The sequence below is a fragment of the Schistocerca gregaria genome, chromosome 1 (genome assembly GCF_023897955.1).
Source record: "Schistocerca gregaria isolate iqSchGreg1 chromosome 1, iqSchGreg1.2, whole genome shotgun sequence".
Classification (NCBI taxonomy): domain Eukaryota; kingdom Metazoa; phylum Arthropoda; class Insecta; order Orthoptera; family Acrididae; genus Schistocerca; species Schistocerca gregaria.
In genome coordinates this window covers 532,960,896-532,976,098 of record NC_064920.1, presented here as the reverse complement: position 1 = coordinate 532,976,098, position 15,203 = coordinate 532,960,896, and the positions used below count along the sequence as shown (strand labels likewise).

The 15,203-nt window shown below is 38.5% G+C and overlaps 1 protein-coding gene across 8 annotated transcripts in view; it reads right to left on the bottom strand.

Annotated features, from left to right (window-relative positions):
• The window catches only part of LOC126355190 (protein retinal degeneration B), a 533,358-nt gene that overhangs the window by 175,180 nt on the left and 342,975 nt on the right, over positions 1–15,203 (bottom strand). For all 8 annotated transcript variants that reach the window (XR_007565476.1, XR_007565478.1, XM_050005465.1 and 5 more), the window contains 4 exons: positions 9,948–10,151; positions 9,695–9,834; positions 9,487–9,604; positions 7,806–8,202 (listed from right to left, as the gene is read on the bottom strand). Coding sequence is in view for 6 of the 8 variants with exons in the window: in XM_050005465.1 (XP_049861422.1) it covers positions 7,806–8,202; positions 9,487–9,604; positions 9,695–9,834; positions 9,948–10,151 (859 nt within the window). In the remaining 2 variants the exon portion in view is untranslated. The remainder of the gene's footprint in view (positions 1–7,805; positions 8,203–9,486; positions 9,605–9,694; positions 9,835–9,947; positions 10,152–15,203) is intronic.

Here is a 15,203-nt window from a genome sequence, read left to right as displayed (position 1 = left end):
GGATAATCTATTAAATTTTGTGCTAGTAATGTATTGGAAAAATAATTTCACTTCTGCATTGATACGGTCTTCAAATTATTGACTGTGTTTGCACTATTCGCAATACCTAGACATCATACGTATGAGGGGTATCAAATGAAAACTGAACACCTGCCACAATGGGACCATGGAATGGTTCATTCAGAAGTAATCAACGTACATGTTAAGACATTTATCCCACTGGGAGATGAGATGATCAGTTCCTGTTTCATGGGATGCGATTGGTCACTGATGGATCCACAATCACACCCACTTTGCACTTCCTCGTCTATCTGAAATCAATGTCCATGCATGTCTCTCTTAAGGTTGTCAAGCCCACACGCTCAAACTGGTGGCGCCATGTTTTGTATCTTGTGGTGATATGGACAGAAACACATGATCTTCCTCAAGGTACAGAAGCAAATGACTCAGACTTGACATCATTCTGTCCATCTTTTGTCAGGTGATGTGGCAATCACTTCACACAAATTTTGTAGTAATGCAAGTGGTCTTTGATGATGGCTTCAATGGAGCCATGGATAATGCCAACCTGAACATGAATTTCATCCTCCGTGATTCATCAGCCTCCCCAGATAAGACCATCAGTCCACCCAACCACATCACGGATAACAGCGCGATGGGTTTATCCTGGGTGTGGATCGTCTTGCAGTGATGTGTGCCTTTCCCCAAATCATCTCTGCCACTAGGACACACAGCAGGGACATTCAATGTTCACCATACACAGCAGACATGCAGCAATGTATTTCCTGTACTCCAGCACCCTAAGTCAACAGAAAAAAAATCAAACCTCTCCTTTGCTTGCCTCCTTGTGAACAGCTGGATAAGCACACTAAATGGGTCTGCAAACAACCCACATGCATTAACCTGTGATGTGGCACTATGCCTTTTCCCTATCACAAAGGTGACAGTATTGAAATGTAACAACAGTGGTGCCACCTGTCTTGCAGACTGTGTATTATGTTGGCTGTTCAGTTTTTATTTGACTGCTCCTTATACTAACACGTAGTTAGGGTAATTCTAAAATTCACAAATTTTTATAGGATGAGTTTATAAGTGGTATAAATGGTCCAAAGAGGGTTGAGAAGATGTTTAAGGTGAAGACCACCCTGGATGCCTTAGCGCATCAATTACAATGTGTAAGAAGTAAGGAATATGGTTTCGAAAAATCACCGAATAATTATCAGAGAGGTTGCTGGTGAAGTTGGTATATCTTATAACTCATGCCAAGCAATTTTGTTGGGATTTTTTGGTCATTAAACGTGTGGCAGCATAGTTTGTCCCTAAATTATTGAATTACAACCACAAACAATGTCACGTAGACATAGCTCATGAATTGTTGAACAAACTCAACTATGATCCAGAAATTTTAAAGAAGGTTATAACAGGTGACAGATCATGGGTATACAGCTATGACACCAAACCAAAGACCAAATTATCCCAATGGAAACAGCCTGGGGGAAAAAAAAAACCCAAGTTTGGTCACATGTGAATGTTGTTCTCACTGTTTTCTTCAATTACAATGGCATAGTGCATCATGAGTTCCCGCCTTATGGTTGTATGGTCAATAAATAATACTACCTGGAAGTTATACACTGTTTGCTTGAAGCTGTCCAGAGGAAACTAACAGAATTGTGGCAAAGTCACTCATGGAAATTGGATCACAATAATTTTACCACTCACATCTCAATGCTTGTTCATGATTTTGACAAAATAAAACCATTATGTTTCCCCAGCATCTGTATTTGCCGGAAATGCCACCCCCCCCCCCCCCTGCAACTTCTTTCTATTCCCGAGGCTGAAGAAAGCCATTATTCACACTTGAGATAGAAAGAGTCACTGACATTATTCACACTTGAGATAGAAAGAGTCACTGAAGGAGCTGAATCCCACAACAAAAAGGGAGTGTGAGTAGTGCTTTCAAGATTGGAGGAAGCACTGGCACAAGTGTATTATAACTGAGCAGGATTTCTTTGAAGGGGGACAAAGTTGATGTTGATAGATAAGTAAAGATACTTTAGGAAAAACAAAAATTCACATTACTTTTATATCACACCTTGTTCCTAGCTGTCACAAGTATCACTAGACAGAAAACTATATTCCCAAAATTTGATGTTTTTTTTTTTCAATTTTCTCCACTTGTTCACAAATTTTACAAAAATTCTGCTGGTGGAGCTAGACAGCAGTCAGAGTCTACTGAGTAAACAGTAATGCTAGCTGCAATGTCAGAAACGAGTTTCATTGTCAGTCCTGTTGCTCCCCATCATTTTAGCAACCAATCACCTGGCAATGCATGGACATCTGATCTAAAAGCTATTGTCTATGTGTAAAAACACGATACAGGTCTCAGGCTCCTTCCAACACCAAACTACATATGAGTCAGGGACTTATGAGTTTACTCTGCAATTTATCTGAATGGACACCATCCGCCACCACTATCACACCCTAGGAGCTTCATTTTAACTTGAGGGTGATCTTAGCTTCTACATTTCCTACCCAAAGATTGAAGCATTGGCATGCACACAACCTTTGGGAAATTAGTTATCTTGTGCATCCCACCTGAGATAAATGTGAACATTTCTTTAAAAACCTACTTCATTAATGGAAACCATCAAACAATACAAGAGTCCCTTGCAGTCATTCCAATCATTAACACTAAGTACATGATAGAAACCCCAAATTGTGTAGGAGTGATGAGAAGATGTGGGATCTAATCTATAAGGCAACCATATAAAAAGTTGGAAAGAAGATAGCAGCAATATGACAAGAGTTGTAATATCTTACACTCTACACTCCTACACATCAGCAAAGATATTTGTACAGCATCTACATGTCATAAAAAAGGCTGGACACCTTCAACCTGGCTGGATAATGTGGGTCTACATCAGCTTTCTTCACTGAACTGGTTTTTAAGTAGTGCTACTGCTAATAATTTTCAGTAACAATGAGGGCATCCAGGACTGGGAGAATAACAACTGGAAGCGTGTCACTGTTATATGCAGTTAGCCTAAAGAGCAGCTCTGAGTTCCAAAGATATTCATTACATGTCATTTCAAAAGGAAAACTCATTTGAGAAAAACCATGAAGTTTTCAGTCTCAGCAGTCAGTTGTAGACACTGAATGCTTTGGCCTCAGCACCAGGAGAGTGAAACACTACATGTTATTTCAAAATATAGGAGAACACTTTTCATTATTTCCAATCTGTTTACTATTGTTGTTAAAAATGTTTTACTATTTTATTTGTTTAGTGTCTTCTGCAATCTAAAAAATGTGTTCAGTGTGGTTCTCACAGTTCCTTTTTACTTTATTGCAGTTTAAGATTGTGTTTTTTAGTTTACTGTAAAAAAGCAGTGTCTTGTGTGTCAAAGTTGAATGTTGCCATGGTGTTATATGGGAGTAACATGCCAGGATCATGGAATGGTGTTTCAATCAATGGGGTCGTTGTAGTGGGGAGGTCAGTCATGTATCAGATGAGGCTCTCCCATGCAGACATAGATTATGCAATCAAGCCAAGAGAATCATAGAACCGAGAAGATAGATTTGTGCCCTTCAAGCAAAATCAGAAATGATGCATTTTGAATTAAATAGGTTGAAAGGGGAAAGAAACAATGGGAATAGCAAGAATGTAACAAGAAATACACAAAAAGAGAAAACCTCAGAATCACATTTAGAATACCAGTTAGCAATCAGTTTGACTCGTTACCTGAAACAGGGGATGAGACTCAACCTGTTTTAGAGAAAAGTAGAGTGCAGCACACCCACAGGAACAATTTTAAGGCTAAGCTAGTAGAAAAGTCAAGTACAAAGAAAAGAATCTTTCTGCTAGGTAGCACTCACAGAAGAGGTGTATGATAAATACTACGTGGAAAGTTAGGTGTAGAATAACACATTACAAGCATCATGAAACTGAGTGCCAAGATTAGCCAGGTGACAGAGAATATGGGGCTTCGTGCAAAGATTTTGATGCAAATCACGTACTTATAGGAGGAGGAACAGGAAACATCCTGGCTAACAGCTTAGAGTATTGATTGGTGACTCCATGGCATGTTGTGTGCACCAACGACCAAATAGTGGATAGAATTCGAAGGAAAATCAGCATTGGCCGTATTTTGTTGTTTTATTGTCAGCAAAATACAGCCAATGCTGATTTTCATTCCAAAGCTAAGAGTATAGTACCAACAGCAACAACACACACTCGTATGGGGTTTGTGAAGTCATTCCTCGTCAGGTGACGCTATCAGCTGGATGGGTTTATATCAATAGTAGGTTGGTGGTCAGTGTACGTGAATGATCTTCCACTAAACATTCATTGAGGAGGATTGGTATTTTTCACTGACAATACAAGTATTATAAAAAATCTCATTAGAAGAAAAGCAATAGAAGAGATTGTTAATGAGTTTTTCAAAGAACATTAAATGGTTCTATGAAAAGTATTTATGTAGAACATGAACAGGCATTAGTAAACTAGATAGAATATTAAACATTTTTTGTACATATACTCTGATGAAAACTTAAACTGGAAGAAGAATATAACAGAGCTGCTGGAACAATTATGTTCAGCTGCTTTTGCTCTTCATATAATCGCTAGTCTTGGAAACAAATAAATCAACTCCTGGCATATTTTGCGTATTTACAATCAATAATACATTGTGGAATAATTTTCTGGGGTAACTCATCACATAGGAGGATGTATTCACTGGACAAAAGCGAGCAGTAAGAATAATGTGGTATTCACCGTGGTTGTCATGTAGATTCCTCTCCAAGGAGTTCATTTTAACTGCACCATCACAAAATATATATTTACTAATGAAATTTGCCATAAATAATCTGTCACAATACTATAATACTAGAGGAAAAAATTACCTTTATCACCTATTATTGAAACTGTCAGTGGCTTGGAAAGAAGTTCTATATGCAGCAACAAAAATTTTAGATCATTTGGCCAGAAACATATAATTGCCTGAGATGCAGCAAAGCAAATTTTTAAATCTAACATAAAATCATTTCTCCTGGACAACTATTCCCATGCTGTGGAAGAATTGTTATTTGAAAACTGGTAGCATAGAGAGAGAGAGAGAGAGAGAGAGAGAGAGAGAGAGAGAGAGAGAGAGAGAGAAGAAAAAATACCTGGTTTGTAAGTGTAATTGCATGAATATAACTAAAAAATAATAAATTAATCGATGTTAAGACTAATCACATATACAGTGAAACCTCTTTATAACGTTCCTCCATATAATGTTTTCCTCTATGTTACATCTGTTTTTTTCAGCCCCAACTAAAAGCCCGTATAAACAATGTTAATTTTTGCTCTTTACTGCATTTCCTCTATATTACAATTTCCTCCATGTAACACTCATGTTTTTGGAACCCTGGTCAATTATTTACCTTTTTATAAAGTTTAAGTGACTGGATGTAGGCACATCATTTTCCGTTCTGTGGATTCACAGTTTGCACTGGCTTGGAAAGCCCGCACTCAGCATGTTTCATATATCAGCGGCAGGACCTGGTCACATGACATGTGCCGCACATTCTGCTTGCGATCTTTTTGGCGCCATTTACTTTCACCCATCCACCCACCAGGCCCCATGTTTTAATTACAATAAACTAATCATTTGATACATTGATCATTTGCAATGAATATCATATTACAGTGTTGTGAAAATTTTAAATGTCATCTATGGCACCATTTCTCGAAGCTGATTAGTGGTATCCCGATCTTCAATAATGCCTTTTAATTATAATTTCGAAGCCTTCCTCTTTATAGTGTTTTCCTCTATACAGTGTTCAGAATTTGTGGTCCCTTGAAAAATGTTACATAGAGGTTTCACTGAACATATTCTGTAAAACGGGTCACTCCAAACCATTTAGATAAAAGGATCATTCAAATAATCTCTGGAACATGGTGATGAAACTCCAAGTACCGCTGAATGCACATTTGAAACTAGATAAAACTGTAACTAGATTTTGGAACAGTTAGCTTCTTTCAGAAGGTGGATACCTTTCACTTTGCATTCTGAGTGACATGCTCCTCGTTACTACCCTTTCCTCAACCACCCCTCTTTCCTCCCTGGCGAAGACAATGTGGACTGTAACCAAAGCGTGGCAGATAATACATCAGAGACACCTGAAATGTTTCTCAGATTTGATATCTCAATGTAAGCCAGTCCTCTCTGCATGAAAGAGTGTTACAAAATGTTGACTGCTGGTAATTAAATTTTATTGGTCTCGACCTTTGCCTGTAACACCACTGATCACATGTGCTAATGTTTTTTGGTTTGTCATACTAAGAGAGATACACCTAAAATTTATTATAAAGACTATAAAAATATGACAGATATATTTATAATTTTAAACTTTTAATACTCATCAGAGATGCCGATAACTAAGAATAATCACATAAAAAGAGAGTAGTAACCTTAGTTTTCTAAATCTTTTAAACTTATTGCTGTGAGTGTGTGAAAGCTACAGAGGCCAAGTTTGCAAGCTGAAAGAGATTTAGTACACTACGCATTTGAGAGTTATATCTTCATTGCTTGGTATTGCTGGCTTGAGTAATGACATTCTTAAGGTTCAACAATCCCACCATACCTCTAAATGGTAACAGAAAATTTTATTTAATCATTATTCTGGCAAAGCCTATGAAGTTATGTTCTAGTTGCAAATCTTTTGAACTACACTGGTGGAGTAACTACATCCAGAGAAGGCTGAGGTGAAAATGGTGCTGTATTGCTGTAGTGACTGATTCTGAATGAATAAATTTTCCTGTAATAACGAGGCTGTAGGACTGCAATGGCCATGAGAACCAGAATATCTTCTTCTATGCCTACTTTGTCATGGGTTGCTTGGACGGGTTTTTCTTGGGAGCCATAAGCCTTCATCCCCTGGTTTGTTTTAAATACATTGATGACATCTTTGCCATATGGACTCACAGTTCTTCCTTCCCCTTCAGTTTTACTACCAGAAGTGCCACTGGCTCTGAAAGCTTGTGCGGTTCCTTAACTTTTGCATGTGTTGAGATTTTTATCTATCCATTTGCATTATATTTTTAGAACAGCTTACCTATAAGCTGCATTTCTTAAGGAAATTCTGTATGTAAACCTTATTTATGCTTTATTATTATTTTTTTACATTATCTGCTAATCAAAGATTGTAAAGAATTATTATGCATTTTTTCACACAGCATCATAATAATATAATACATTTACAATTCAATTTTATTTACTTCACTGATGTAAAGCAAGTGGAGTAAATGGGCATGAAATCAATGAAGACAGTATGGCATTAGCATACCATGACTAAAGAAAATTTGACCCAGACTGGGATTTGAACCCAACACCACCTTATTTTAATGAGCAGTCATCTTAAGCACACCTCCACACTCAGGTCAAACTTTCACATTCACTGTAAAACCAACATAAATGAAATTTGGAGTCAGGAGTGGAAATGTGCTCAGATAGGCTAATAGTTAAAATGACTGCTCACAAAAAGCAGGAAATTTGGTTCTTAATCTTTTGTCTGGACAACATTTTTACCCTCTCCTTGTGACTAATATCACAAATTAAAAAGTGTGTGTATTGGGGGGGGGGGGGGGGGAAGCAGCAGCAGACCAATAGCTGATAATCAAATTTAGACACCAGCTGCTGCAAATTTCCTCCAACAATCTTAAGAAGTATAAAAAGATAAACCAGAAGCCATATCATGTCCTTTGCACACATGTCCCTCAGTTTTCTCTCAAAATAACTGAAGAAGGGAAGAATAAATGTACATACCTTAAATTTAAGTCAGTGGGTGAACTGTCAGAGCTTGGTTCCCCATCTGAACCTTTGGAACTCAGGGATGGCATTGCTTCAGATTTCTTGACAACTGGAGGGCTAGGCATATCTTGCTCAGGTTTTTCGATGCTTCCTAGTGTTGCTTGGATTGTCTTAGCGACAGACGAATCCTGAGGCGTAGACACACCACTTCCACCACCATTCGAATTTGCATACTGTCCATCACCTTCATCCCCCGAGTCTTGAGATTCATTTTCTGCTGCACCCATTTTCCTCTTGAGGGCTTCCTGAGTCTGTCGCTCTATTTGCCGAATGTCATCCATTGTCAGGCCGTGCCATTCATCCTGCCAAGCCCATGCCTGTCTATGAGCTCGCAACATGGTCTTCCGCAGTGCTTTAGGAATGTAACATACATAGCAAGCTAATAACATAGAATATATTCTGTACAATAGTTTTGAAGGTTAACTACAACTTTGTTGTTGATAAATATAATTTGTATAGCATTTAAGGTAGACAATAAATATCTATGTAACATTACTGATAGTACAAACAGATTAACAAGTTAATACCAAAGGGTCTAGTTCATGAAAAAATTTCTACTGCTTGAAGCACTTTCTGTTAATAATTAATTAGCATGATGCATTTCAGAAGAATGCTTGATCTTCATGAGCTTTTGAGTTACATTTACATTACATTAATCTGATCTGTGATTAGGTTTATTTGCTGTGTGTGCCAGTGAGGGTTGAGCTGAAATGCCATCAGTTTTGTTGGAAATTTAATTGTCTAGCACACACAGCACAGTGACGAACACTTCACAGCGTAACACTTTCACATACAGATGTTAAACTGGAATTCAGCTGATTATGGCAGCACGTTGCCAAATGAGTCAGAGCTCCAGTACAAATCTTGACAGAAGAGATTCAGATCAAAACTAAGAAAAAGTGTTACTTCCAAGACAGAATTTCCTTAGTGAACAATGTGAGACATAGTATTGATGCCACCTGCAAAGTTTGTTCTCATTTCAGTTGTAGATGTCATTCAAGTGTTTTCTTTATAATTTTTTTGTTTAGTTCTTATGGATACGAGCTTAACATACACCCCTGAAAGTCTGTATTACTATGGACATCCTGATAGTTTTTCAGTTTTTATTTTTCTAATATTTTCATGTTGTCAGTTACATCATTTCATTTCTGCTACTATCTCTGTAATATTAATGTCACTGGTCAGATGGCACAGATCGAAGTTAAAACCTAACCTTGAACTTTCTGTGTAGATGACCTGCTTTTGCATGAACTCCTTTAATTTTTATCACTTCTGTTTCATTTTATTTCTTATATCTCTTAAAGAAGAAACTTGATGTCTGCATACTCTCTATTACTCTTCAAATTGTCTCTGAACTTTTTTTAAAATTTTATTTTATTTTTAAGTATCTCTGTAACAATATTGCTGCTCTGTTCAAAATGACAGAGTGCCTATCCCACTATTCTTTTAAGTGTCACAGCAGTAACAAAATGAAAACTACATCAAGTGTTATTCACTCAGTAGGAACCACAGTATATGAGTGGGCACATTATGTTTGTATTTAAACACACTCTCATCACAATTAAATCACTTTAATGACAGGCAAATATTTCATTAAATATTTTCAGGTACTGCTGGATGCTGCAATCATACTTACCAACATCATGTATAAACTTTTCCAGCTTTGTCTGCATACCCCAGTAGCGGAATTCAACCCTACAGAGTTTATAGGCGCACATGAGGGACTTTCCATTTGGTAAAGGCATTTGCTTTCCCTAGACAAACAAAATTTTACTATGATTTCCTTCACTAAATTAGCATAAATATATTCCACACAAAACTTGGAGATTAAATTCCTAAATTACCCGACACTCATTCCAGTAATCTTCAAGCCATGTCTCTGTGAGAGGACCCCTGCCAGTTTTTTGGGAAACATACATTTTTGGGTCCTCATCCCGGACATAGTCAGCTCCATATAGTTGATCCTTGACAACATCAATCAAGTCTGAAACATTTCATGCATGAACACTTTTCCAAAGTGATACAGTTATTTGACAGAATACAATATTTTCTGGTATATATTATCTCTTATGAGGCACAAGACTGGAGCTAACTCACCAACGATCCTGTTTCGCAGATCGCTTCCTGATAGTTTGAACACATTTTCCTGGTGGCCATTATCAGGAAAATAGTAGGTTTCTATTTCCAGAAAAAACTTTTCAACAAAGGGACAGGTATATCGGGTTTTAGTATAAGGATAAGCATTCCATGCTTCTTCTTCCACCGTGAGTGCAGACTTTGGCAGTAAACTTTTGAACCAGCCTGAAGAAACAAATAACAAAGCAGCAAGATAATTCAAAATTAGTACATAATTAGGCTGAATTAGCCTCTATATACATGTTAAATGTATATTATAAAATTCAAAGTTATACTGAAAGTGTAAATGGATAATACACGGAAGTGCCAAAGAAACTGGTATGGGCTTGCATATTCAAATGCAGGTTTATGCACACAGGCAGAATACAGCACTGTGGTTGGCAACTCCTATATAAGACAACAAGTGCCTGGCGCAGTTCTTAAGATTTGTTACTGCAGTTGTTAAGATTGGTTACTGTTGCTACAATGGCAGATTGTCAAGATTTGAGTGAGTTTTAACGTGGTGTTGTAGTCGATGCACAAATGATGGGACACATCTCCAAGGTAGCTATGAAGTGGGGATTTTGCCATATGACCATTTCACGAGTGTACTGTTAATATCAGGAATTCAGTAAAGCAATCTCCAACATTGCTGCAGCCTGAAAAATATCCTGCGAGAATGGGACCAATGATGAATAAAGAGAATCATTCAACTTGATAGAAGGGCAACCCTTCCACAAATTGCTGCACATTTCAATGCTGGGCCATCAGGAAGTGTCAACATGTGAACCATTCAATGAAACATATCATCAATAAGGGCTTTTGAAGCCAAAGGTCCTCCCGTGTACCCTTGATGACTGCACGACACAAAGCTTTACACCTTGCCTTGGCCCGACAACACCGAAATTGGACTACTGATGACTGGAAACATGTTTCCTGGTCAGACAAGTCTCATTTCAAATTGTATCAAGCAGATGGATGTGTATGGGTATGGAGGCAACCTTGTGAATCCATGGACCATGGACCCTGCGTGTCAGCAGGGGACTGTTCAAGTTGGTGGAGACTCTGTAGTGGTGTGCAGTATGTGCAGTTGGAGTGATATGAAACTGGTGATATGTCTAGATACAACTCTGACAGGTGACACATACATAAGTATCCTGTCTGATCAGCTGCATCCATTCATGTCCATTGTGCATTCCAACAGACTTGGGCAATTCCAGCAGGACAGTGCAACATCCCATATGTCCTGGATTGCTACAGAGTGGATTCAGGAACACACTTCTGAGTTTAAGCACTTCTGTTGGCCTCCAAAACTCCAGACATTAACATTATTAAGCATATCTGGGATGCCTTGCAAAATGCTGCCCAGAAGAGATATTCACTGCCTCAGTCTCACAGATTCACAGACAGCCCTGCAGAATTCACAGTGTCAATTCCCTCCAGCACTAATTCAGATATTAGTCGCATCCATGCCGTCGTCTTGCAACCCTTCTGCTTGCTTGCCGGGACCCTACATGATATTAGGCAGGTGTACCAGTTTCTTTGGCTCTTCAGTGTAGTTACTGAAGTGTAACATTGGCATGGATCCTATTTTTCTTAACTCAGGACCCAATACCTGTCAGTGGTGGAAATTACGTAAAGTGCTCATACTAACAACACTTCTTTACTATGTTGAAAGTAAAAAGGCAATGTCAACACTGTCAAAGGATAGCTTATCTAACATTCTTCAATGTATAGAAGTTAATAATGAGTCTAACATATCTATGACACACTATTACTATAGTCTGAATTGTGAAGGTAAAAACAAGTAAAAGAGCAATGGAGGGTCAGAAGTACATCAGGCATCCAGCAGTGTCATGACAAGAGGTCTTTGCCTCAGTCTGAGAATATGCTACTTCATCATCCATGATATAAAAAAAAATTACGCATCTACATGACAAAAACTGGTTCTGTCGTAATCCAGAAAAAGTGAGAGCCACAACAGATTTCCGATGTTCTTGGAATATTCATGACATTTGGGGGGGGGGGGGGGGGGGTAACCTCTTCGAGGTGCTCTCCTATTTCATACATTTCACGAAGAATTTCAATTGCAAGATACTATCAGTACAAGAACTGTTGCAGGGAGACAACATATTTTCTTTGATCAAGCAGCAGGAAAGATCCTTCCATATCCTTAAGAAAGCACTAATATCTTCAACGGTCTTGGCTCTTTTTTACTAGAATGCTGAGACATAGCTACATCCTGATGCTATTGGTTATGGACAGCACAGCTGTATTTCTTGAGAGACAGGAAATGATGATATCTTAAAATACTCTTCAAGCCCAAGTAGTATGACACAACTGATTGAGAGTGGCTACTAGATGTTTGGGCAATTAGTAGGTTCCAACCCTAATTTATATGGAAGATGATTCACTGTTGTGACGTCCTGATTTTTGCTGGCTAACAATTTTGAAGGATCTATCAGGACAACTAGCAAGACAGCCTTGAGGAAAACAAAAATGGGCACATACACAAGGTTTCCAACAGCCTTTTGTAGAATACATTGGAGGACTACTACAGAGCTGATGGTTTCTCAGTCATTGTTGCACTAACTATGCAGCTGAACAAAGGGAATGTCCAAGATTACTAAAGCTCACAGAGGTCTTCAAGAATGAAAAAAACTGTCAAAGGAGAATAGTGAGACCACTGTATAAAATGAACTTACAACTCAATTGAACAAAAATGGTTGCTCATCGCTCTAGGGACAACAGATAGCCAAACTGAAGTATTTTCATGATGATACTACATCAGGTCATATGGGATTTGCGAAGACCTTTTATACTCAAAGTAGTTTTCTTGGCTAGGTTTACTTATCTTCCACACAATACACATGCCACAGCAGGGAAAGCCAATGATGGGGCATGTACTTTCGTCATTCATAGTGTATCTAGCATCAATTCAGCCTGCAATTACTCTGTTTCCCCTCCACAGCAGTATCTCACTAAGATAAATTATAATAAGTTACATGGGAAGTAATATGTACAGACCAGACCACATCACCTGTTACACTGTCAGTGATGGTGTTCTGATTGCCACAGCTCCAGAAAAAGAGCCTACTAGGGTGAAGTCTGCTCCAGGCACCAAGTCCAGGCGTTAACAGAACTTGCTAGTTGCAATCCCCAGTCCCTCCTCACCCCCACCTCCACCCCCAGTGATTTCATTGCTGCACTCATGGGAGTGGGTTGGGCAACTAAAGAGATTTTGAACTGAGCCAGGCCCTTTCGCAAGCATACACACATTTTACCACCAAAATACCACCTATATAGCCAAGACTGCTGACACTTGCTGTGTGGTGGCACATGACTCTGAGATTAGCCAGTTCAAATCTTGGTGATGAATGAAAGTTTCACTGCCAGTACTTGCCTGGGGAGGGGAGGGCAGGTAGTAGTGTACAGTTCATGATCACTAGTGTTTGCAATAATGTCACAGATGAAATTTCCCCTCTCCTCATTTGTCCCTTTGGTGCTCTTTGAGACGGAAAGGCTATGTGCCAGCACCTTGACTTACCGTTCTCCCTTCACTCATCATCATGCAACACAAAACGTAACACCACACTACACACACAACCATTACACTCACCTAGAGTCTACAAATACACATAACACACAATTCTCAAACATCTGCAAGGAAAGTTGCCAGTTTACATGGATGAAGAAAATCGTTTCCAAGAACGGAGTTTACCTCTTGGGAGTCTTACAGGCAACAATATAATATAATTTAATGTTGTTTTTTAGCACTAAAATTGCATTTAAACAAAAAAATTAATATAGCACTTGAGACGGCGATACCAATGTTCGTAGTTTGACATATATTTTTTGTATGGGGGACAGGGTAGTGTTAACATACAGCTTGTCAGTCACTTAACTGTTTTTACAATATTGTTTTGCTATTAAGATTTTCGTTTGTAGTAAGCAGAGATTTGAGATTGTAAAATGAAGAATATAGCGGAGGTACTGACTTAAAAAAAAAACTGAGGCTGTGAGTGGAGGAGATATCACGTTTAGCGTTTCCCAGAGTCAAAGAAGCGTTTTTCCACTAAATTTTTAGTGGAATATATATCGATCTAAGTATATTAGCATCCAAAATAATTTTTCGTTAATTTTGTAATATTTATTACTTTTACGTTGTTTGTTACTTTTATGTTGTTTGTTACATTGAAGAAGCACCATTTGAAAGAAAAAAAAGAAAAACAAGTATCTATCTATTTCTAAAAAGCAGACCGTGCTGGTACCGTGTATGTTACGCTAAGCACTATTGAGAGCAACAGATGCAGCGAAACATTCACCATAATGTCTCACATCACATTTCTTGTTATGGATTTGTGCTGATGTCTTACAGTTTATTCCAACGCGTTGTCTTCTTTTCTGAGTTCCTGAATTTTCACGAGCACGTGTTTCGCCCTAAGCAAACTCCACTCAATTGCTACAATACTAGAATGCAGGGTTCATTCAGGCTGTACGCCGGCATCGTATATCTTCTCAATTACAGCGGCACAATTTCAATTTACACGAGAGATAGTATTTCCATTTTTGCAGCAGAATATCCAGGTATTGTGAACGTGACACCCAACAATCAAATGAAAGAGCCGTGTCCTAGGGGAATATCAGGTAAGACTGAGCGGTCGGGTAGCAGTGCAAATCGATATACTTTTAAGCTGGCTAACCTCATCAGCTAACTGACGCTACCAGCCAGTCATCCGCTCCGTCCCATGGGCGTTCATGTCCGTTGGCAAAAATGGAGAGGGTTGGCGGCAGACACCTCTGGCTCCATGCACCACAAAAACTGAAAGTTAATTTTCACCGAAGAAAGGCTAAATGAGGTACGCGCTAGAACTGAAAGCATGCCAAATTACACTAGAGAAGAAGAACCAGAACTATCCTTATTAATGATGACTTGATTAGTGTCTATGGTCAACATTAAGTGGCGCTAAAGCTGCTGCTAAGATGAAGATTAAACTTAAAGAGATGTAAGGCAAATTTGAAATTAATAGCAATGAAAAATTCAGAACGATCCAAAACCAGAAATCGAAATCTGTTTATTCAGGTCTTCATACGGCGCACCATATAAAATAACCGCTTAGCTTCTTGATATTCACACCTTGCCGAAGCGCAGAGTTGAAAAAGGGCAAATCAATGCACAAAAGTCTGAAACTGTATCAAGTTCACCACTAAAAATTATGCTGGTAGAAGAAAACAAAC